At 39.2% G+C, this 24,398-nt stretch overlaps 3 protein-coding genes across 5 annotated transcripts in view; 1 reads left to right on the forward strand and 2 right to left on the reverse strand.

The window, feature by feature from the left end:
* Positions 1 to 1,756, reverse strand: part of asip2b (agouti signaling protein, nonagouti homolog (mouse) 2b) — a 6,317-nt gene extending 4,561 nt beyond the window's left edge. Inside the window, exons 1-2 of the mRNA XM_019259011.2 lie at positions 1,598 to 1,756; positions 1,335 to 1,487 (exon numbers count right to left, since the gene is read on the reverse strand). Of these exons, the coding sequence (XP_019114556.1) occupies positions 1,335 to 1,443 (109 nt within the window). The 5' untranslated portion in view covers positions 1,444 to 1,487; positions 1,598 to 1,756. The remainder of the gene's footprint in view (positions 1 to 1,334; positions 1,488 to 1,597) is intronic.
* A 7,951-nt stretch (positions 1,757 to 9,707) lies between these two features.
* On the reverse strand, positions 9,708 to 14,174 carry LOC104920920 (sorting nexin-16). 2 transcript variants are annotated; one of them, XM_027285255.1, is made up of 8 exons: positions 14,037 to 14,174; positions 12,656 to 13,007; positions 12,171 to 12,257; positions 11,744 to 11,892; positions 11,585 to 11,654; positions 11,364 to 11,500; positions 11,105 to 11,281; positions 9,709 to 10,885 (listed from the first exon to the last, which is right to left on the reverse strand). In XM_027285255.1, exons 2-8 carry the CDS (start codon positions 12,986 to 12,988, stop codon positions 10,882 to 10,884), a joined length of 957 nt encoding a protein of 318 aa, XP_027141056.1. In that variant the 5' UTR covers positions 12,989 to 13,007; positions 14,037 to 14,174; the 3' UTR covers positions 9,709 to 10,881. The 2 variants fall into 2 exon arrangements, with proteins under 2 accessions (XP_027141057.1, XP_027141056.1); XM_027285256.1 differs by lacking the exon at positions 14,037 to 14,174 and having other exon boundaries at positions 9,708 to 10,885; positions 11,373 to 11,500; positions 12,656 to 13,862.
* On the forward strand, positions 14,031 to 23,864 carry ripk2 (receptor-interacting serine-threonine kinase 2). 2 transcript variants are annotated; one of them, XM_010733323.3, is made up of 11 exons: positions 14,031 to 14,557; positions 15,471 to 15,624; positions 16,258 to 16,413; positions 17,094 to 17,251; positions 17,843 to 17,892; positions 18,078 to 18,239; positions 19,128 to 19,213; positions 20,393 to 20,488; positions 20,625 to 20,727; positions 20,869 to 20,991; positions 21,081 to 23,864. In XM_010733323.3, exons 1-11 carry the CDS (start codon positions 14,358 to 14,360, stop codon positions 21,485 to 21,487), a joined length of 1,695 nt encoding a protein of 564 aa, XP_010731625.1. In that variant the 5' UTR covers positions 14,031 to 14,357; the 3' UTR covers positions 21,488 to 23,864. The 2 variants fall into 2 exon arrangements, with proteins under 2 accessions (XP_010731625.1, XP_027141055.1); XM_027285254.1 differs by having other exon boundaries at positions 21,084 to 23,864.
* The last annotated feature ends 534 nt before the right edge of the window (positions 23,865 to 24,398 follow it).

Genomic DNA, 24,398 nt, shown 5'->3' on the forward strand with positions numbered 1-24,398 from the left:
CTGCTGAGTGTCATACAGGTTATGAGTGTGCCAGAAGAGGCAAGGTGAAGGGGCGAGGGATAGATTGATCCCAGGCGACAGTCCACACAACACAAACTGCTTCAATATAAATTGTATTTCATTTCTAGAATTAACATATACCCATATACCTACTTGTAATTAATTGGGTTAATGTGAAAAATGAAAATAAATAAAAAAATAAATCTGTTCAGTCATCTACGTGACCTCACGTGGTTGATTGACGGGCAAACCAACCGGTGTTGGCAAAGGTATAGTGGTTGATGATGTGGAGTCTTCATCATGGACTTCCACTGATGCCATGACCCTTCCAGTGACAGTAGCTGAAGCAGAGAGGAGTTTTTCCAAGCTAAAGCTTATTAAAACGTACTTGAGGTCCACTACTGTATGTCACAGGAGCGTCTCTCTGGACTTGCCATCATCAGCATCAAAGAAAAGTCAAGTTTTAGATTGCACTTCACAACTGTAGTTAATGTTAATGCCAGTCAAACAGGGTGAAAAATCTGCTACAGTCTGGAACTGTTCAGATGGTATTAGGATGATTCTTCTTTTTTTTTTGTAGTTATTTATTTTATTTAATTTTTTAGCTTTCTTCAGGGATTTTTTTTGTTTTTGTTTTTTTGTGGATCCTGTGATGAAGGATTTGTGTAATTTACATCTGTGTGTGGATCCTGTGATGAAGGATTTGTGTAATTTACATCTGTGCTTATATACATTATTTCATTTATGTATCTTGTATTTTGTGTGTTCTTGTTACCTTTTATATATAACAAAGTAATACAAATCATTAATCATCATCATCATTAAAACATTGTTGTGTCGGCTTCAAAACTCTTTAAAAAAATCATATTACAAATTATTATTCTTTATCTCTGCTAACTCCTGCTGTGATCTCTATACAAACCGTTGCAACAGCTGGAAGCTGACAGACTGCCACATATCCATATGCTTTAAGATTTTTAGGTGTTTTTTTCAGATTCATAAATATTTGCATATGTTGTAAAATGCTTCATTGCAAAACCTCCTCTGGACTGAATGGTAATTATAACCACATGTGAGGGGGTTTTTCCATAGGAAAATCATTTCAAATACATAATGAAATATGTGCAATAAGGCGCACGGGTAAAATATGATCTGTCTTTTCCTTTCAAATATTTGCTTATTGTATTCAGCCCATACTGACTGGACACGATGGGATATGGTCATTATGTTCCTTTATATAAGCTGCACAATTTTCGTTCATGATGCATCCTTTAAACGCCTTTTTAGAGGCGCGTAGCATAAATAAAATGTAAAGTTTTCATAAACATCCTCACCTGTGTCATTATCAGTCTTCCTCACATCTTTCTTTGTGTCTTCTGCCCAGGACAGCGGGAAGGCGAGCAGAAAGAAGCACAACAAGTGTTTGCCGGTGATCTTCCTCATGCTGCTGCTGCTGCTGCTGCTGATGATGATGATGATTTTGAGATCTGTTGATAAATCAGACGTCACGTTCATTAAATAAATCCCAGACCTGTCAGGTGTTATCGGCGGCAACAACAACAAAAAAGAAAAAACAATGACTGCCTGCCTCACGCACCTCTCCTCCTGTAAAGGCTCTCTTTAGCTCCTTCAGGTTTCTTTCCTGGCTCTGAAGAGATGCCTCTGCCTCCGACACAGAGCGACAAACACTGCCCCCACGTGACGAGATGATGCTTGGTCAACGACGGTTACCCTGGCAACAGACCACTGGGTCTCAGAGCAAGAAAGTTACTTTGTGCGAGCAGGTATCATAAAGACACTGTGGAGAACATTATGAGATGAGTTACTAACTACAGTCACTCAGTAACTCAGTTTTTTTTTTTTTTTTGGGTTGGGCTCCATTTTTTGGGGGGCCGCCTCCATGCAGAGATGCACTGCTTCAATTTTGTCCCCTCTTCCTCTGATCAATCAGTCAATAACAGTGACACTGCGATTTGTGTTATGGTATTTTCCAGGCACCTCATCAATATGGGCTACTTATCAATCAGATCAATCAGAATAAGAGACAATAAAGATGAGTAAACCTGAATATATTGAAATAATGTGAGAAAACAATCTAATAGCCTAATTTTTAATCATTGCTTTCACACAACTTGACACTGTAAACACACCATTTACAGTGTCAACTGTCACCAGTGTCCATTGCAACAAAAAAGTCTGAATTACCTTAAATTGCCCATCAAAGACTTCAATTAACACAGTTTGTGGTTTATGTTTACTGGGCACCTACAAAACTGGTATTTTTGTTTGTATCATATCACCGTGTGTAATTGCACAGCTAAACTGCATCTTTATAAAATCAGTTGTATTTCTTTATGGATTATAAATCATTTTTTTGTCTGCTGTAGTTTTCATCAGTAGCACTGTCGCCTCACAGCAAGAAGGTTTTTGGTTCGAACCTCAGCTGGGGTATTTCTGTGTGCACGTAACAGGTTAATTGGTTGAATGTGTGTGAGTGGTTGTTTGTTTCTATGTGAAAAACTGGTGACTTGTCCAGGGTGTACCCCGCCTCTTGCCCAAAGCCAACTGGGATAGGCTCCAGCCCCACAGTGATCCCTGATAAGGATAAGTGGTTACAGATAATGGATGGGCGGATAGTTTTCATCAGTTAACATAACTATCTATAAAGGAGGTTACACAGTATTCCACACATCCAACAGCCACACTCTAAACATCAGTGTAGAGTTTATTGTTGATTGTTTCTGGGACACGCTTCCACAGAGGGACTACATATTATGTAACAGATGGACAAGAGCAGAACAAAAACAGTATTTTGATAAAGTCGATTTTTCCCTGTACGTGAGCTTCTTACTTCCACGGTATTTAACAAGCTGTCTAAACACATGTGTCTTTGGCTGATATCTACTGGATGTCTTTACAGCACAATCCCACCATTTCTGGATAAGCTTAAGCACTGATGCCAGAAAGACTTAGCTTTGGAATTGGTTAGAAACCCAATCTGTAGATCAAACCCTGTTGGTACAGCATCAAAGGATCCAACCTGGAAAGCTTAAAGTAACCATTTGAAATAAAATCCCCCTTTAGCTCAAGAGAGAAATCTCTGACTATCTGCTAATCAGAAAATTAATTTAACAGAGCAAATCAAAGACATATGTATCATACATACATATGTGACCAATATGGTGTAACATGTTGGTTTTGATTTTGTAAGGAAAATAAAGAAAAAAGAAAAAAAGAAAAAGAAAAAAGAAGCTGCACACAAGTGAAGTGGTTCAGTGTAGAGATGTAGAGACATGCAATGTTCTGTGGACATACATCTGCTTTGTTCGCTGCTCTTGGCAGCTCAGCACTTCATCTGTAGACCACAAGAGTCATACTGTACTACTGACTGTGTGTTTCACATGCATTAGACAAACACTATGTTCTGTAATAAAATATTTGAATTCATAAACCCTTCAGAAGAATACAATTAGGCACTGCATTCTAATGTATGAACCTCTCTGCATTTAAGAATATGTAGTAATGTACACCTGTGATAACCTGGCGTCTCGCTTCTCGCCCATTGCAAGCTGGGATTGGCTCCAGCTCCTGATGACCCTGATAAGGATAAGCAGTTACGGAAAACCAATGGCTGGATGGTAACTATGCAACTGTGCACATAGTAAAAAAACATTTAAATAAGTTATACACAAGCAGCAACCTCTGAGGCTGGCTACAAAACAAGTCAATCTCCAGAAGCCCCCATATTAAACTTAACAGCAGAAATAAACATGTTTACAATTTCCCCGTTCAAGACACTAAATCTGATTTCTATATAACTCACCCATTTAAATTCTATTAAGGCTTATAGTTACACATAATTAACAGCAAGGGTGCTTTGATTGACAGGTGGCTTGTTTGAGTACTCATTCAGCCCACCTCAGGTTCACCCACACTCTACGTCTTTGTCCATTTTTAGATTAGCTGGAGGCGGCAGAGGCAGGACTGTCAAGATGACGACAGCCAGAGCCACCACACTCTGAGCTTAGGTTAACTAGATAGGAGTCTCGTCTTCAGGATGTTAGAGGCTGAAAGTTTGCCCAAACTAAAAAACCTCTTCTTCCCTCATATCATTTTTGAAAAACAAATCTTCTTTCATTAAGTGTACATCAATCTCCTGAAATATGTTAAGGGTAAGGATCAGTAAAGGGTCTGGTAACATTAGAAACCCAAATTTCAAAGATTAATTTCAAGACTGAAATATTAATGCAATGCTGATGTGACAGCTTCACTGTTAACAAGGAATTAATCAACTATTTCACATGTAATATCTTCCAGATGTAGTTAGTTCTTATTCAAAACCTAAGTGTCCTTCATCTTTGCTCTCATGTGGCTTCTCAAGACTCACGAAAACAGTGATGACCCTCAAAATTGTTTTTTCACACGCAATCCTCAAACCTTTTCTTAATTCTCCCCTGCAAGAAGCGTACAGTAAATGGTATTGTTCATATATATTAGTAAATATATTTTGACTGAAACTCTGACTCTTCTTCACCGTCTATGTCAAAGGCTGAAGTTACAACACGTTCTGTACAGAGAGCAATAAACTGACCAGACACATCTCTGTGTATTATGATATTGTGATATCCATCACAGTCAAAGCAAGTTTCAGATGTTAATTTTCTTTTTCTTTAGGTATGCAACTATTCCCACCAACTCTAAACAATCAGCACTTTTATTTGAACTGTTAGAATCCTTTAACATTGGATTTTGTATACTGTGTACACACAACCAGGAAATCTCCTGGTCCAAAAAGGTCCTCCTGGTAAGCCTTAGGAAACATTCCCTAAAGGTTCCTTAAAGGAACCTTTAGGGAATGTTTCCTAGAGGTTATCTACACGTTTTGATTCTAAATAACCTTTAAAGAACGTTCCTACAATGTTTAAATATAGCCTTCAGGGAACCCTTAGGGTACAATCCCTGAAGATTACCTGTTTGTTCACCCCAGAATAAGGGCAACATAACCAAGAAATACAGTAAAATAATGTTATCATTAGCCTAGAATAAAAAAAATTGGGGAAGCAGAACCAGATTATAGTTTTTTTGTTTGACATTCTTCTTTTTACCTGCACCTACTTTAGCAATTCAACCAGTTTCAGGGATGTAATGCTTGTAGCAGCTAATGTACCCTCGAACCACTAGCCTCAAGCAGAGATGAGGAGTGCTCTACAGAAAGTATGGTGAGCTCACTTTGTTCTTTCTAAGACCTACAAACAGATCTGTAAACAAATTCACACCGCAGCTTGAAGCATCACTACCTGTTGCTATAGTTACCTGACTGCCCAGATGCAGTGAGGGATAGTATCAAAGTACCTTTACTTGTATTACTTGTATTGAACATCTTTCAAGTATCTTAAGACTTTCTCTCCACAACAAATATTGTACTTTTGACTATTTGTTACTTTGAAGTGACACACACATTTAAAGTGTTTTTGAAGAAAGGCAGCTGTGTCTTCTTTGTCTAAATGAAAAAGTATTATTTATGTTTATAGTCAATTGCGATACAAGAATCTGTGTTTTCTTTTCATGGAAGGTTTCCTCCCAGTAGACCTTTACAAAGATAACTACCCATCTGGAATGTTTTTGCATTGATTAGTTTTACTGTCTAAAATGGAAACATGCTCTTGTACAGTTACATGAGATCATGTTGCAGGAGGTTTGATTCATGAGGATTCAGAATCTGCTTCATTCCTCCAGGTATGAATTACAAATGGCTCATCTATCTTTTATAGAGTTTGACAGCAAACAGGTTGATAATAATAACCAGATGATAGTAATGTGACGTGCTGACACTGATCAGCCTCTCAATACTTTATATTAGTACCATCTGGTCTGCGATACAGGAATTTAAAACAGAGAAGAGTTTCTTTCAGCAGGAGTTTTTGTCCCTTCTGCCGTAGAAGCCCTGACACTGTTGTGAGCTACTGGAAGAGGGGTGTTAGGGCAGAAATTTATGTAATGGCTGCATCTGTATATTTCTGTGTAATAATATTACTAAAGCAGTCATAAGGACACACAATGGGTGGGCAGGGCAATGCGTGATGTCACCCACAGGTTTCTGATGAGCTGTTGTGTACCTCAAAGTGTGGTGGCCAGCTAATCTAAAAATGGGCAAAGAAGTGAATCGTTTGCAGGCTGAATGGCGCCTGGGTGCTCAAACAAGCCATCTGTAACAGCACCCATCTTTCAGTCAAAGCAGCCATGCTTTGTTAATTACGCATAACTTTAAGCCTTAATATCATTTGAACAGGTGAGATGATAGAAATTCACCTTCAGCACAGTTCTCATGAACGGAGAAAATAGCTATAGAGAAAAAAACGAAACAGTTTTTTGTTCCAAACATTTTAATGTGTGGGGTTAAGGAGATTGACTCGTTTTGGAGCCAGCCTCAAGTATCCGTTCGAGGAAATGCAGTTTTTGGCACTTACACATGGGGAAATGGGTCAAAACACTGCTTCACTGTCTGCTCTCTGCCTCTATTGTTTGTGAGTTCCCACCTTGTGTCCTCCACCTGGTAACAGTTGTCATGCATTTGGACACACATTTACAGAGAGAGTGAAGAAATACTTTTCCAGGAAATGATCCTTGCCTGATATAATAACAGTTTGACAACAGCATTTCTTAGGTTACACTACACTTTGTTATGTTTTGGCAGCCATACGCACATAAGCATTGTAAAAATATTATATAATATATATATAATAGATTCTGAATGAGTCTGACAAATAGATGTACAGAGTGTAGCTGCAGCCATATCTTCTCATGTGTACTTATATAACTCCTGTGAAACGGACTCGACCTGACACAAACCGCAGCAAGAGTAATATTATGTTTGTTTCACTGCATTTGGGGATGTGTGAAGAATGGAAAATTTCGCAATAAACTAATGTAAGATTTATTATCCACTGGTTTAACTGCAAAGTATTTAATTAATATCAATATCCTGCCCCTTATAATAATATTAATAATATCAATTATTATTATTATTGTTATTATTACATACTTATGGAGTCAGAAATGTTATAGCTGTGAATTGAAATCAACATTATGTAACTTTTCTACCATAAATTAACAGATTTAAAATCATTTTCATGCTACATTGACTTGAGGTCAATGAGGTGGCGTTTCTATCATTCTCACTCTTCACCTTTTCATGCACTATGTAACTTTGTGCACAGGGAACAATCTTCCGCAAAAAGTACGTAACATTTTATGGCACTAAGTCTCACACCACCAACTATTTCACTAATTATGTATGACTATATAAATAAATTCATTGTTTTCAACAATTAAACTGACATTTTACTATTAAGATTCAGAAAAGACTGTAACAATACAAAACAACTTGATGCTAAATAATTTGAATCCCTCCATCGACACCTTTCCTTGGGCAAATGAGAACAACAGCTGTATATTTCAGATGAGTTACTGCAGTGTCTAAAATCTTCCATCTCAACATTATGAGTAATGTTTTCCTCTTTTTTTTTTTTCCTTTGGTGCCGCTGGTCACGTGTCACTAATGGTTACCAAGGAAACAATGCTTTTAGTTCTGCTGGTACGGTGGCATTACTTTTTAAATTGAAAATAATTCTAGCTTGCATTGGACTAAATTAAGAAAAAAATAAGAAATACCACTACAGACCAGTGTAAAAGGGTAACTTCTCAGTTGGTGTTGCAGAGATACTTACTAAACATGCATCTGCAAGAGAAGACCAAGACGCTGAACAGCTTTGCAAAATCAAGGATGGATTAGGAACAAAGGGAGCAACTGTCCCAGAGGTGCCAAAGCTCCACATTGACTGTGAGGCCATTCATTTATAATAATTTATTGCAAATTTGTTTGAGAAGAGACACTAAAGCAGAATATAAACTGAAATGATAAACACACAAAGCCCATCTTTGGGTATGAGAGGTCAAGAGGGTCAACGAGGCCCCAGAGGTCATTCTTGACCCAAGGCCTCACATTGGTTTAATCCTACCATGCAAACTGGGCTCAACAACATTAACCCTGTTGTAGAGAATTGCTGAATTCAAAGGTTAATGGTGAGGTCAGGAGGGATTGTAGTCTGGAGACACAGATGTCTGTTTGTGCAGATTAGATTGTCAACGGCCAGCTATCTATTATGTCTAGGAAGGCAGCAATAGGTCTCTTTGACCCTGGCCACCACAGTGTTGAGATAGACTGGCACCCAGTATTCCTAGTCAAAGGCAAACAACTAATAGTGCTGAGGACCACAAGGCCCACACGTGACCTTGTGTAGCCTAAGGATAGAAAATTCCATCACATACCCCTTAATTAAAACAATGTGCATCAGCACAACAATGGATGCACTTATCACCATTAATAGTGAAGCCTTCTGTGATATAGAGGTCTTACTTATCTGCATAAGAAAGGATTCAAAGTGTGACAAGGTATTCTATCCACAAAACCTCCTGTTGCGCAACAACACCAGTGATGAATTTTTCATGATGTGAAGACAAAAATGTAGTCCAAGACTAAACTGAATTGTGAGTGATGGTTCGAACTTTATGCCCCACAGGATTCATAAAGTATCTTGTTTTTGTATAACTGTTTGTATAATTGGGATTCTGACATTTGTGCATGAGGGTATGTGAAGTTCTTGTGTTTCTTGGCATGGTTTATTGATTTACGTTTGTTCTAATGTTGACTAAATGGCTTTCTAAACATTTTGATGCTAGCTTTTCCCACTTGCACTAATAAATAAAAGTCAGACAACTGAGTTTCTGGCCTTGAGTGAGTGTAGAATTCACTTTACACAGCAGAACATACTGGTTCTTTATCAAGACTGTCACTACTTACTGTTAATATATGTTCAGGCCCTTTTTTCCGTTTTAATTTTACTCTAGTAAAAGACCTTTTGTTCACATCTGTGATCCAGATGTGAACAAAAAGGATTTTACTAGAGTAAAAAGGTGGCTCCACTATCACAATTAAACACAAACAAGATGCTGTGTCCTGCTGTGTCTCCCAAATGTATGTACATGTTATAATATATTAACTAACAACACTAGACAACAACTAACAACTAAAGTATGATGCTGTTACATGGGACAACGTTATTGTCACAAGTCAAGTCTAAGCCCTAAACCTTGTGTCCAAGTCTGCCTGCTGTTTGCATCTTTCCTATAATATTTCATCTTTGGCCTTGTGAAGTCACGAGAGATTGGTGTCTAAGTCAAGTTGCCAGTCTCTGTCATCATCGGAGAAAAATATTGTGAGGTTCAAATCTTCATCTTCAAAACACTAGTGGTATCAGCAACTTTGGTTGCTTTGCCAAAATGTTTACATTTACACATACAGTATATAAATCAATGTATGCAGTGATCAAATGCTTCTAATCTAGGTCCTGTTCATCTCAAAAGAATACTTCACTAGTTAGCTAGGTACCATAAGTGAAGCCATTAGTTTATTAGCCAATGAGATTTTTCAAAATGGCTTTGAAACCTGAAATAGTAATTTTCCATGACTCCTCTTCTTTAACGCTGTAAGTTTTGTTCATTTTGAAAGCTTTCTTTGCACAATACAAATACAGTGATGCACAAATGCATTCAGTGAAGCAGCATGAATGGAGTCTGAATCACCTGTGATCTGTGCACTGATTCAGAAAGACTGAATGAAGGGAAACAAAATGGCCTTTCAGCCTGACGATGAGGCTTTTATGAATGAGGGTTCACTTGGATGGGACTGAAGCTCTGACAAACACACACATTTTACTCATTGATTGAGAAACTGCTATTCACTTCATGAAATAAAATCATCATCTAAGCTCGTTATCAAGGAGCACTGTGTTCAAGGTTTGGAGAGATGCCTTTGTAACAAGAACAGAACATCGAGTTCCCAATGTCCCCGTGATTCATGTACAGTGGTTTTACCTTTGGAAACTTTTAATACACTGCCACCCTCTGGTCAAATCTGACTTCAGCTTCAAAGAAAACACATCACCTCTGTACATTATGAATAGCAAGGCTTGTATTTACATTGAAGAAAAGGAGCAGATTCTTCCCTTTTTAAAGCAACATAATACACAAGTCCTTTATGTGAATACAAACCTGGATATCTTGAGGTATTTATGGTTGATTTACTCACAGTATCAGAAAATAAATCACACACACATTGACACTGGCTGTAGTGGAAGAAGACATATATGTTTTTTTGTATTTTGATAAATATTACTGCTGTGGATGTTTAAGTTTTGAGTTTAAGTTTGAGCTAATTTTACCTACTTTATATACTGTTGTTGTAGTTTATCATATTAGAGAAGAGCATTATATGTTATGTTATGTATATGCTCATCCTGTGAGTAAACTTTTCATGAGCTCAGCTTTGCGACAGTGCATTTTAATGAATTCAAGACTGGTTTAAAAGATTTAGCCTAAGAAGAAGGAGAATGTTCTTAAGGAACACGTAATCTGTCAGACAAATGTAGTCGAGTGAAGAGTACATTATCTGCCTTTGAGATGTAGTAGAGTAGTTAAGTATAACATTTCATAAAATGGAAATACTCAAGTTTGAGAACAGTATTTCAGTAATTGTACTTAGTTACACCCACCACTGGACACTTGCAAATAAGGAAGATACAGAAAATCAAAGTCTGCCATGTTTTACAGTAGAAAGAAGTGTGTCTGTCCATTATTCTCCATGATTGTACATATTGTCACTGAACTTGTGCTTCTGTGTCTTCAGATGATTCAGAGCAGAGTCAGAAAATGTGTCATGGTGGATTGTCTGTGGATTGTTTGTTTTTTTACTTTGTGACTTGAATCACTGATGACCACTGTACTCCAGTAAGCTTCATGACCTTTTATCAGGAAATCAGACCGTCACCTCAAGACAAAAAAGTAAAGCAAAGGTAAAAAAAAAATATTATTAACACCAACACAGATAATAAACATTTAACTTTTTAGTAGCTATGAAATAAAAATAAAACTCTGGCCTTCCCATGAATGATTTAATGCCACTTTAAGATTGGAAAACTAAGGATGAAACTTTCGACTCTTGTAACTGTAACATACAGAGTAAATATGGGAGGAATAGATTGTTTACCTTGTCAACACTTTGTCAACCTCAGTTACAGAGTATCCTCTGCCTTCATTTTCATCTTTGTGTTGTTGCTTGAATCCATCTGTCACATCTGAGTCTCCTTCTCTCTGTCTGTCTGTGGTTATCGGTGATGTTAGCTGACAAGAACCATCAAAGCTCTCAGAAGAAAGTAACATGTGTCTGTGTAAGAGGAAACCATTTCAATACAGTGCACATTGCATATAATGCCTCTATTATTTCTGTGCATAAGTCACATCTTTACTTGACTTTCTTCATCAAGAGGCTGATGTGGTTTTCCTTCTCCTCCAGGGTCTTCTTCAAAGCCTCAACTTCACTCTGACTTTCCACGAGTTCCCTCTGCAGACGGTGGTTAGTATCCTCCAGAGTCTCACAAAAAGCCTGTAGTCATAACCAACAGATTACCAACTATAGTTTTGACATTTGGCCATTGGTATTGTATTTTTGTGAAGAAAGTGACCTCACCCTACTTTCCTCTAGACTGTCAAATGGACTCAGCGGTTCAGCCAAACACAGAAAGTGTTTGACAGCTTCACTGAGGAGAAAACAGATTCAAAAATTCAAATCAAACTAGGCTGAGTATGATCTCTGAAGAACTCAGTTCTCTATCGCCGCAACACGAACCTGCTGATGATGTCTCTGTGTAATGACAAGTTCTGCAGAAACGTTTGCAGCCCGATCTGCCTCTCTTCTAAAAACCCTTCATCATAGTTGTTTTTGAACCAGTGCTTAGGAGGCAGAGCTAGACCAATGCTGGGAAACAGCTCTTTAAGCTGCAGAAAAGTGAAGAACAAACGGGCGAGAAAACAGAAAAGCAGACTATATAATCCTGCAGATCTGTCCCTGAACAAAGACAGTTTCAGACCAGGCCTCTAACACTGTGCGTTGACCCAAAAATTGAGAATTTTGCCTCTCAAGATCCTTTTATGTTTCAAATAAAGACATATTAGCATTATCATGAAAAAAAACTGACAAACCGCTCTCTATGTGCCATAGCACTACATTTTACTGGTGTTGACTGATTTCAAACAGTAGCTTACTTGGATCTCACCTTGTCACTGAGCCTGCAGAAGTCGGTGTATCTTCTGAAGATCACCCAGCTGTCTCCTCGACCTCCCGTCACCAGAATCTTATAAACCTATACCACAGAAGCCAATGCAAGCACAACAAATGAGCCATAACATCAGGTAGCATCTGTACAGTGCACCTATAAGAGCTGGTCTGGGTGTCTTAGCAAGTTAAATGTGACAGTTATACACACAGAAACACATACAAAGAGCAACAGCTCACTCGTCAGTATCCTTGGAATGGGGAATTTTAAGTGCAGCTTCTGTTGCAACACGCACGCATTATGTAAGACTTTACAAGAGTGGAAGTCATAAGATGGCATTATGACATGACGCACACTAAGAGACAAAGTCAACGTGTCTTTAAACTCTATGTTAGTATACATCTGAAAAGCTTTTATTTGGAAAAATACAAAATATCACTCAGGTTTGTCAGTGTGAGCTCTGAGTTGGCCGCAGACTTCCATACCGTGAACTTTGACCTCTCCTCCAGGATCTCATAGCCCAGCAGTATCGGGATGATGGGTCTCTCTACCCGGCTATCCTTGAGGTTCCCCTCACCCTCCAGCAGTGTGGATGACCCATCCAATAGGCTTTCTTTGGGTCTACTCCAGGAGTCATGTGCGGTGGGAGCATCAACTGCAGCATCCCGGGGTCCAACTCCTCTCACCTGGGAAATACTCTCTGGAGGTGAGGGCTCGATGGACGAGGCAGTATGTATAGGAGATCCCCTCCTGGCCTGGGAACTGCTCACTCCAGTCCAGTCTGCTGGGAGTGGGAATGGAACAAAGGGGGCAGCCATCTGTGGTGTTCCTGGCGAACTTTTGATACCAAAAACAAGCCAATTCAAACACACATGAACACACAGAGTGTAGCAGCCTGCCTACACCAGCTCAGAGCAAATTATCTCAAGTTTCGCCTGAGCTGTGCAGGGGCTGTCTTATTGATAATCCTGCTTGATCATCAGAAACATAGGACAAGTTGTGTAAACTCCACGTAAACAGCAGTCATAACGTGGTGACTGATTTGTGAACTCTCTCTGTTTCACGTGGGGTTTCAGATTGCAATGTGACAACACAAACGTGTTTCAGTGAGTCATGTGCTTCAGTGTGTGGACAGGACGAGCTCATCCCGTTTAGAGTAAACAGAAGCAGCAGCTAACCTACAAAACGTCATAATGTAAACATGAACCCTGTGAACATGCAGCACTATTTATGATTGGAAATAACATGTTCAGTCTGATCTGTATTATAAAATTGTAGTGATCAGAAGAGAATAGCAAGTTGACAACACACTAAAGAGTATAATAACTTTATGGATTGCTCTTAGTGATACATATTTAATCTCTTTTTTTATTTTATTTTTTAGTAGACTTTTCTACACAATGTGTTTTGTGTGTTTATGTTTTCTACTCTCTGTTTTTGTTTTGTTTTGTTTGTTGCCATTGTTAATAGTGGACATGTGAGGCTTAATTAATCTTCACACGACATAAGTTTTACTTTTCTTTTTTTTTTCACACGCATTGCATCAACATGATGGAGGAAAGTCCCACGCTTGGGAAATTCCAACATGTTAAAAAAAATCCCTTGTTGTCCAGCGTTGAGTTCAGGCTCGGATGTGGTCTGTATTACAACGAAACTGAAACAAACATGTGAATTTAAATCTTCAACAATGGAACTGTACAAACACCCCTACGGTACCATAATATTTGGACTTTCCCCTTATTTGTAATGAAATAAAAACAGATTATGTCAGTGCAGTGACACACGGTTCACGTCGACAGATCAGGTCTTTGAACGCATCTCTCGAAAACCCGGAAAGCGTGTTGTCATGAGCAACAACAAACCCACCTGCCTAAATGACAGCGTGTGACGGCTGGCAGCGTATCATGAATAAACGAGGCTGTGAAAGCGCATACGTTTATTTTTCAGTCGCTGGGTGCACGGTATTTTCCGTTTAACCGTTTAACGTTTGTTTGTTTTGTTTTTTTTCAGCCGTCCTCCTCCGCTCGGTTAACGTTAGCTTAGCCTGCTAGCAGCCAGCGACATGATGGCATACATGTGAGAGCGCTTCCTCATTGCGTTCACCAAAAGGGGCAGTTCTGCTTTTAGTGCATGACTTAGCGGGTGATAAATCCTCAGAGACTTCCCGTAAAAGGCTCACTAACTGCTATGGAGCCGTCCGCGGCTATGGGCTGTATGAACATTGGCAGCCTGACCAGCACCTTGCCGGTGATCCCCTACCAGAAGCTCACAGACCTGTACTACCTGAGCAGAGGGGGCTTCGGCACCGTGTTCAAGGCGCAGCACTGCGACTGGAGGACCACCGTGGCCATCAAGTGCCTGAAACTCGACAGTCCTGTTGGAGAAAGGTAGCCTGTGTGGACGTGATCACCTCCTGTGCTCATTTAGGCCATGCACACTGTTTGTTTAACTGCTTGACATGGAGATATTGTTGTTGTTATTCCAGTTTTCGACAATCTAGACTTGAATTAGTGTCATATGAGTCAGATATATTCATTCTAGTGTCCCAGGTGATTTATTGCAGCTGCAAGGTTTGTGTCTGCAGTTCATGTGGAGAAAAAGAAACATGCTGCACTTTTAAACCTGCACTAAATAATTAACAAAAATATAATAATTCTTGGTACTGCAACAGCAGACAAACAGAGTGGCTGATATTGATATTGCCATATCAACAACATGTATGATAAAGACAAGAATTGTGACTGGGATATTAAATGAGCAGGACGTTTCACAGTTGGAAAAGCAGTTTTGACTGACACACCGGTTATACAGGATTTCTAAGTTATCTCGCTGGCGATCCATCGGGCGATAATAATGCTATTGATGTCCTGCAGGACGTTGCATCACTGCTTTGTCTTTGCCCAGCTGTCAGGTTTGCTTTTAGATGCCACGATCACTCTGCTGTCCTGTAGTCGAGGTTCAAGAGAAACTCGTATTCACACATTTAAAGCTGAGCTGCACAAATTCACTAACTTCTAACTCGAATGAGTTGGAAAAAGTGTTAATCACTTTGGTCACATGATCTGGCATATGTCTGATATATAATTATACAAAAGAATAACTTGAATGATCCAGATAATGTGATAATGATTGCAACCGTATCGCCCCACCCTGATGACAGTCAACCTCCAACGCTTCCTTTGGAATTCTTCCCGTAACTCTGTGCGCTAAATAATACAATAAATGCCGTCACTGTTCTGACATTCCTGGCACTTTGTCTGAGATTAAAAGGCTGACTGTGTATCACCGGCTGTGTTTTAGAGAGAGGAACTGCCTGCTGAAGGAGGCAGAGGTGCTCCACAAAGCCAGATTCAACTACATCATCCAGATCTTTGGCATCTGCAACGAGCCCGAGTTCTTCTGCATCGTTACAGAGTTTATGAGCAATGGCTCTCTGGACCTGTTGCTCCACGAGGTAGCTATATGGCATCATCAAGTAACTTCATAGAAACGGATTTAGTCCTACTATCAAGATTCACAGTACAGAAAGAATTAGTGTGAATTAAGAATTGTGAAGACAGTAGCTTTCCTTGGCTGTGAAGCATTTATTTTACTCTTTCAGTCAGGAAAGGAAATAATATGGAACTAAAGAGAAAGAAAAAGTAGTTTGATGTGTTTTTATTTTGCTTTCAGTCATATGACACAGTCATAAATGTATAGAGAACACCTTAAATATTCTCCAGTTCTTGTTTTGGCAGTTTTGCTGCCAAAAAGGTTGAAGTGAAAAAGAGTCTTTGTTTTGACAAGCTGCTCTATCTCGAGCATTGTCCCTTTTATGGCTCACTCATCATGCCAACGCATGCCATGGTGTTACTGCCTGTGAGACAGCAAGCTAAAGTGAAACTGGGGTGTATTCACAGTCTTTGATGGTATTCTGAAACAAGCTGAAGAAGAAAAGTCCAGCCATGAGAGAAGCAGACAAATGTAGTTGGGGGAAAGTCCCACTTGTCATAGTGTAGTAATGTCCTTCACCTTTTTACAAAGTGTAGCCTAACACGTCCTCTGCTTCTGCACTTCTCTGAATATGATTTAATGATATTTTCCACAGAAAGACATGTACCCTGAGCTTGCCTGGCCCTTGCGCCTGAGGATTCTGTATGAGATCGCTTTGGGGGTTAACTTCCTTCACAACATGAACCCACCCCTCTTGCATCATGATCTAAAGACACAGAACATACTGCTGGATGGTGAATTTCATGTGAAGGTATGCGAGTCAGTGAGGATGAACTGTATGTGTGACAGAAGGAAACAAACATTTGAGAGCGGTTGACTACTGCCGCTTTCATAATTACTCTGTGTGTTTGCGTGGGTGTGTACGTGGTGACAGGTTATCACATGAACTGTTGCTGTACAGTTACACTTTCTGTTGGTCATGTGAATGAGCACACAACTTGTTTATTAGATTTTTAAAACTTGATTATAATTATTAGAGATGGAACGATTACTTGATTTATTGACACCGACTATTTTAATAATAATTTTAGCAATTTTTCTAACTAAATTCCAGAAATAAGGATTTGCTGCTTTCATAGTCAAACATGATACTAAACTGAATATTTCTGGTAGTTTGACTCCTGGTCTGATAAAAGAAGACTGAAGATGCCCCCCTGGGAAATCGTAATGCTATAATGGTTGCAGCCCTAAATATTGTTTCTTTTAAAAGTTTACTTCACCATGTAGAAAAAGGTTCTGCTTCAAAAGCACTTTGTGCTAATGAAAGTAATTCATAACAGCTGCCACTCTAATAAACAGTGTAGCTAATGTTCTTTTGTTGCCTTCAATTAATAAAATAAAAGGCTGATCAAAGTAAAAGAAAATATGTCTGGAATTCAGATAGCACTTATAATGTTCTAAATTTCTGACCACAAATTATGTTTCTGTTAGATTGCAGACTTCGGTCTTTCAAAGTGGCGGCAGCTGTCCGTCAGTAAAGGCTCAGGGTCCAAACCCACAGAGATGGGGGGCACAGTGATCTACATGCCTCCTGAGAAGTACGAAGCGTCCAAGAGCCGTCGGGCTGATGTGAAACACGATATGTACAGGTGAGACACCACAACTCAATAACTATGAACTAGAAATATGTTGGACAAAAAAACAGAAATCAGTAAGTACCTCCTCCATGAATCTGTTTCGTCTAAACATGTTTTTTGTTCATGATGGGCAGTGATCAGATTATAGGGCAGATTTTGTGAATGGATAAACTCTTGATGACATTGCACTTTTTAAACTTGTGTAAATATTAGTCAAGCTCTATTAACATGACAAGGAAATTAGGTTTTCCTGTGTGGCAAAGTGAGACAGTGTGTCAGCCTGAGGCTGGATTGATCGCATACTAAAATGGGTATCTGTGCCAAAGGCTAAATCTGTCAGTCGTTCCAGGAAAATGTTCTGACTTTAAGAATCTGTGAGAGTGAGAGGGAGTGGTGACTATTGCAAAAGGAGTAAAAAATAAAGTGCAGGATATCCACGTTCCTCTGTGGCTGAATACTGTGGCCCATATCAACCTCTTCCTCAAAGCAGCCTGTCTGGTTAGCTTCTCGTAGAAAGCCCCTCAGCTCTGAAGGGGAATACCAATCCAAAGAAAAGATTGTAACTCTAATTTCCCCTTCTGTCTCTCTCATTTATATTTCTAGCTATGCCATCATTATGTGGGAAGTGCTGTCCAGGCAGATTCCATTTGAAGGTAACACAACATCATAAACACTATTGTTGTTTTCTTTGAGTTTGATCTTTCCAGGTGCTAACAGATTAACCATTGATGTGTGTGTGTGTGTGTGTGTGTGTGTGTGTGTGTGTGTGTGTGTGTGTGTGTGTGTGTGTGTGTGTGTGTGTGTGTGTGTGTGTGTGTGTGTGTATTTGTGCTGTCAGAGGTGACCAACCCCATGCAAATCATGTTCAGTGTGCTGCGCGGGATACGTCCCGACACAAGTCTGGACAGTCTGCCCGCTGACATCCCCAGCAGAGAAACCCTCATCAGTTTAATGACCTGCGGTTGGACCTCTAACCCTGACGAACGCCCTTCCTTCCTCAGTAAGCTCACACAAATAACTGAAACCCCAGGAATTAGTTTTCTTCCACCCCCACAAAGGATTATTGGTTTGACCTTTTTTCACAGTTTAGGCTGATTCCGCTCTTCATGTTGTGTAATAGACAAATCCTCCTGGTCAGTGCTAAATTTTTACCCTGGCTGAGCAGTGACTATTAGCTTCCTGTCACGTTATTGAAACTTTCTCTGCTGTCTTCACTGAAACACCATGTGTTTCTCTGTCTTTCTCAATACAGTCAAATGAAGCTGGGCTGAAGACATAACTTTATATTGTAAGCTTTGATGAAATGACGATAATGTATTTTAGATTAAATAAAAAGGTACTATAATAAAATGGTACTATAATATACATTTAATCAAAATCAGGTTCTGTCTTAAGAGTTGCATGCCACCTTTATCTACTCCTCTTAAATTAAACTACATATTAATTCAAAATATTTTTTATCATCAGGTTGGGAACTTAATGTTGTTTTCCATTAAGACACAAAACATTACACTAACTATTTTCTGGTGTGTTTAGACAGTAATCTTTGGGAAGTTAAGGACAAAAGAAATTGCATCTTCTTTCTTTCATGTTATCTCGCTGACGCACTCATACAAACTGCAGTCACAGCATTACAGTCACATTACACAGCATATTTAACGGAAAAACAAAGATTTATGTGTCATCATTTTCTCTTATAGTGACTGAACACTGCTGAAACCGTAAAGAGGTCTAACAGTTCAGTAGATTTCCATTTTATTATATATATAAAAAAGTCTCTGACCACTTCCTGACCACAAATCAGTTAAAATAGTTTTGTCCTACATTGTTTGTAGATTTCACTGTGTAATACGTGAGTAAATATGTGACGTGTTTACTGCTGTTTCAGAGTGTTTGATTGAGCTGGAGCCCATGGTGAGAAACTTTGACGAGATTGACTTCCTGGAGGCTGTGTTGGAGATTAAGCGGTCAAAGGTCAGTCAGGAGTCTCTCTCTCTTTCTTTAAGTATTTTAGGGCATTAATGCCATGACAGGACATTAAGGGAGGTCCAGGGTCCCCACCTGAAATCAAATCAAACTGGGGACATTTTGGTCCATGGTCGGCTCCTGGAAGCCAAACATGAGCTTCATGTTTGACGGAGACAGCTGAAGAGTGACAGGAATGTGGGGAGAGAGAGACAGGAACGACATGCAGCAAAGGGCCGCAGGTTGGATTCGAACCCTGGGCTGCTACTGAGCCTTCGTACATGGGGTGGATGCTCCTTCAACTGAGCTAATCGACATCCCGTCTCTCTCTCATTCTGTCGGTGTTCCCTTTTACTCAACAGAAACTGGACTGTAGGAAACAGAATATACATTTTCTGGGCACCCCCCCATTTAAAACATGATTATTCAAAAGTAAATCTAAAGACCTGTGTTGTTTTTTTTCATCATTTTCATCATGTCTCACTGGTGTTGGGGAATAATAGTCTAATAATAGTTTAGATGTGTAAAGGAATCTCCCTCCTGCTGAACACGGGGATACACTGTTCAATGCAATATCCAATAAGTGTTTGTGTAATTTGGAAAACTTTTGAATTGTAAGTTGTGTAACTGAAGATGACGGGTCAAAAAAGTTTACTTCATAATTTCCCCTTAAAATATCCTTCCTCTTTTCAGTCAGTAGTGTGTGTGTGTGTGTGTGTGTTTTTTTTTTATTGTATATATTGAACCCCTAATAACTATATAAACAAGAACTAAATAATGTAATAATATATTATAAAAACTGGGATATACTGTAAGTGGTTTTTCAATGCATAGCTTTTGAATTCAGATTTACAGGAGGACTCTTCAGTACGAGTAAATCCCGAGGGTAGCAAAGCTTTAACCAGGAGAAAATGGAGGAACTAGTCATGTGAATATTTAACTTTGTGGTCAGACATATAAAAAAACACTTAATGAAATGGCTCCACAGGCTGTTTGACATAAGTTAGTTTTGTTCTTTATAAAGAACAGGTTCCTTTCTCTGCTGTGTGGAGTCATTTTTACAGTTTTGTCTTGTCACAATTTTACAGCCTTGTCATGTTTGATTTGAACACATTCTTAGAATTGTATTGCTCCCTGCTAATCCTGTCAGCATGACTCATTTCGCTCTTCTTCCTTCTTCCTCCACAGCTAATGGAGAGATCAGGATGTTGTGCAGCCCAGTCAGCATGTCAGAAGAGGAGTGACGAAGAATCTCTGAACATACTGAAGCCATGCCCTTGGCCGGTCAGTACCAGAAATGTCTTGCAGAAAAGATCTTTGATGATTCACTTCTACATTTAAAGCTCATCTGGTTTTGGCATTATGTCTTTAATGTCTGTGTGAAGATGTCATTAAGATGTTGCTGTTTGTTCTGCCACAGGAGAGCTCCAACTCAGGCTCAGGCTCTTGCTCCTCCCAGGACACGGACATGTCTCTACCAGGCCAACTCATGAGCACCCCATCAGATGTTTCACAGTCAAAGGGTAATTACAACAGAGCTAGTATTTTTTTGTATTGGTATCATTGAGTGAGTGGCTATGCTGCTGTGAGCTGCAGCTTTCAGTAAGCTTACACAACTGCACACCAGGTCTTAAGCATATTGTTCTTGGTTTATTTATTCTTAGCTCATAATCTGGACATGAATTTCAACAAATACCAGAGTGCCAGGCCAATTAATGATTTGAACAAGTCGGGATACGAGACACGGGAGGATAACATGTCCCTGAAGCCACAGCCTCAGCAGCAAGGTATTAGCAGTTAAAGCATAATAGATGAAATTTGTGACGATAGTAATACAATTCTTGAATAACTCACTCCTCTCCCTCCTCCCTTACAGCAGATTATTCTCCTCCCTTGCGGCACTCTCCTCCCTTGATGCACTCCCCTCCTTCACAAGGTCCAATCGCCCAGTGGATCGCAACACGGCGTGAGGACATCGTCTTGCAGATGACAGAGGCCTGTCTGAACCAGAGCTTGGACGCACTGCTGGCCCGCTCCATGCTGATGCGGGAAGATTACGAACTGGTCATAAACCAGCCCACGCGCACTGCCAAGGTCCGTCAGCTCCTGGACAACTGTCCCCAATACAATGAGGACTTCTGCCGCATTGTTGTCCGCAAGCTTCATGACAACAACCAGAAGGGTCTGTTGCCTTACCCAGCAGAAATCAGCTCCCCTACCACCACCATTCACCCCAGTGCACCACCACTGTCCATGTCCTACAATAACCCCAGGAACATGTAGCAGCAGTGCCAGCCAAATGACGGAAACAATCCAGATTATAGACTGTGTCGACTTTACACTACACGTCTTTGTCAACATGCTTCCTGTCTGTCTTTCCCTCAGTAAGACTGAGGAACGGCTTGGTTGAGCAAAAAGAGTCGCAGGTACAAAACATTTGGCTTTGAGGTTAATGTCCACTCATCAACACGAGACAAAAAGGTTTTATTCTGTATAATCAGAATCAAAAGATTTTGACTGAATCAGTGATTTTATTTAAGTGTGTTATGGATTTAATGAGGTGATTTATTTACAGTCCCTTCATTTTGAGTAGATGTGTTGCATGGTTTCTCCTTTTGGTACATTATGCTTTTGTCTGCAAAGCTCAGTTACCATTATGTAACGGCATAATTATGTAGCCCTCAATTTTTATGTGTGAGTGTGTGAGTGTGTGTGTGTGTGTGTGTGTGTAGCCTCATTTGTAGAATGCAAACATACTCAATAGGCTAAGTTGATTTGAGTAAGTGACAGGACAGTTAACTTACTGGAAACCTACATAAAATAAGGTCAATTATCCGTTTATGACCTGAGTGCAGCAACAAAGAGTTTCTGTGTCAGTGAGAAAAATGATCGCTATGGTCTTGAATGTCACACAGCTGAAGTGTTGGAATGAGTTGTGATTTTGGTACAGTGGTTATGTGACTGTATGGAAAGTTTTTGTCCCTGCCTGGGCTCTTTTTTTTTTCCTCCACCTCTTTTTTACCACTGAGCTAAAGAGAGTCACTGGGACATGGAGTAAAGAGGAAGCTGAGATTGTAATGTAACACCCAGAATGAGAAGTACGTGTGTGTGTCTGTGTGTGTCTGTGTGTGTGTGTCTAGATTAAAAGTGGACCAGAGGGATCTGCCCTCAGATTTCTTTATCTCTCAGTTTTCATCACTTATCTGGACACTTCCATTTTCAGTTTATTATAGACTAAGATTGAAAAAACTGAGCAGCTGTGCAGAAGCATAAGACAACTGCAACACGTGAACAGAGAAGGTCAAACCTGCTTTTCTGGTAGCAAATCGTTTTAGTTTATCTGCTTCTAGGCGGTCTCTAGTCGGTTTATAACTCTTGACTCGTACAACTTTTTCTACTGTAGCTGTGCTTCCTACTCTGCTAATAATGACAGTAATGCCTGTTTATAAAATATTTTTCTCAAGAAAATACACATATTACATTACATTACATTAAGACAGTAGCATCAGTTATTCTGTATAAATGGGAGTAATACCTTTTTGTCAGCCACAGGGTTTGATGTTCATTCATTCATTCATTCATTCATTCATTCATCGATTAATTACGTGCTTTTCTCCATTTCTTGGTCTATACTGTTTCCCAGAGTGCAAGGTGACATTTTCAAATAGTTTGATTTGTATAACCAGCAGGTCCAAGATCCAAAGATATTCAATTTACTTTAATAGAAGCCTAAGAAAACCAGTGTTTGTGTTTTGGCTTAAAAATAACTTCTGATTAATCGTATATCAAAACGGTTGCAGATTAATTTCCTGTCTGTGGACAAATCGATTGATCAACTAATCGTTTCAGCTCTGGTGTGTATGTTGTGTGCATGCATATAGTTTGTCATTGAGCCTTACAGTCTTCATCACTGCCTTCACTTCCTTAAATGGGTGCTGAAATTAGAAATGTAGCTGTGGCGTTTACTGCCTGTGTCGTCTATAAATTCATTCATTCATTCCTATTTCTCTGCATGTCATCCTTTTCGTGATGTGAATACACATGTTCACCTTCATTAATAAAGTGGTGTTCAGTAAAGGGTGTACTATGAACAACACAGTGAGAACTGAACCCCAGCAGGTCATTCTTAGTAACAGGAAGTCATACACAATGATATGATGTTATTTAAAAGGCCAAGCAAGGTTGATATGCTTCCATTACATTGGACTTGTATTGCCTTGTCTTTGATAACTGTGCCTCATATTCTGCTTTTGGCCTCAACTCCAGTAACGTGCAAGAGCCTTTTACACACATATCAAGCAAAACTGAGAAAAAATGCTACAGATTTGAAAGCCTAAATATGTTGTACCATATTTTGTACTGTAGATGATAGTTTCATCTTTTATATATATATATATTTTCATTTGTGGTCTCAACAACTCATTTAAAAGCATTGTTTTTATTAAGTGATGATTTGATATCCGTAGAATTGCCTTCATCAAAGTATCGGCCTAATTTAGTGCCCATGTCATTATCGGTGTGAGTTGATCAAACAATAATATAACATGTAACATAAAGTTCAGTTGATGTGTAGCTGTGGTTCCAACAGAAACTATGTTTTTGTTTTTTTATATGTATATGTGTTGTATCAAACATCATTAAAATGGGTTCTCTGTTTTTATTCCTGCCTGCTTTCTTCTTTTTTCTCCTCAATTTCTTTTATGTAACAATAATCTGAGGCAATAGTTACTCTATTAGCACAGTTAGCTCCTATAATTTTAATCATCTATATAAAGCTGCTCATCGGGATGTACTGAAAGAGTCTATGTATAGTCATGAAATTGAGCGGAATTAGCAGGGAAAGACCCAGAGCCTACAACGTCTCTGGGCTTCACCAGCGAAATGTCACTGAAAGAGATGATGATACAGAGAGACAAAATTACCATAAAGAGATGCAAAACAGATACTAAGCGACTACAAAGAGAAGTGAAACAATGAAATGACAATAAAACTATCACAAATAAAAATGAACCCCAAAAAAAGATTTAAAACAACTACAAAGAGACACAAAATGACGGCTGATTATGCAGAATGGCAATAAAAGACAAAGAAAGTTTGTGTCTCTTTTAGTCTGGGTGTCTTGCTCCTTTGTAGGAATGATGCAGGGGCCCATTGGCTCATAATATATCCATGTTATTAGCAACCTCTAGGGCCA

Source organism: Larimichthys crocea, chromosome XII (assembly GCF_000972845.2).
Source record: "Larimichthys crocea isolate SSNF chromosome XII, L_crocea_2.0, whole genome shotgun sequence".
Classification (NCBI taxonomy): Eukaryota; Metazoa; Chordata; class Actinopteri; family Sciaenidae; genus Larimichthys; species Larimichthys crocea.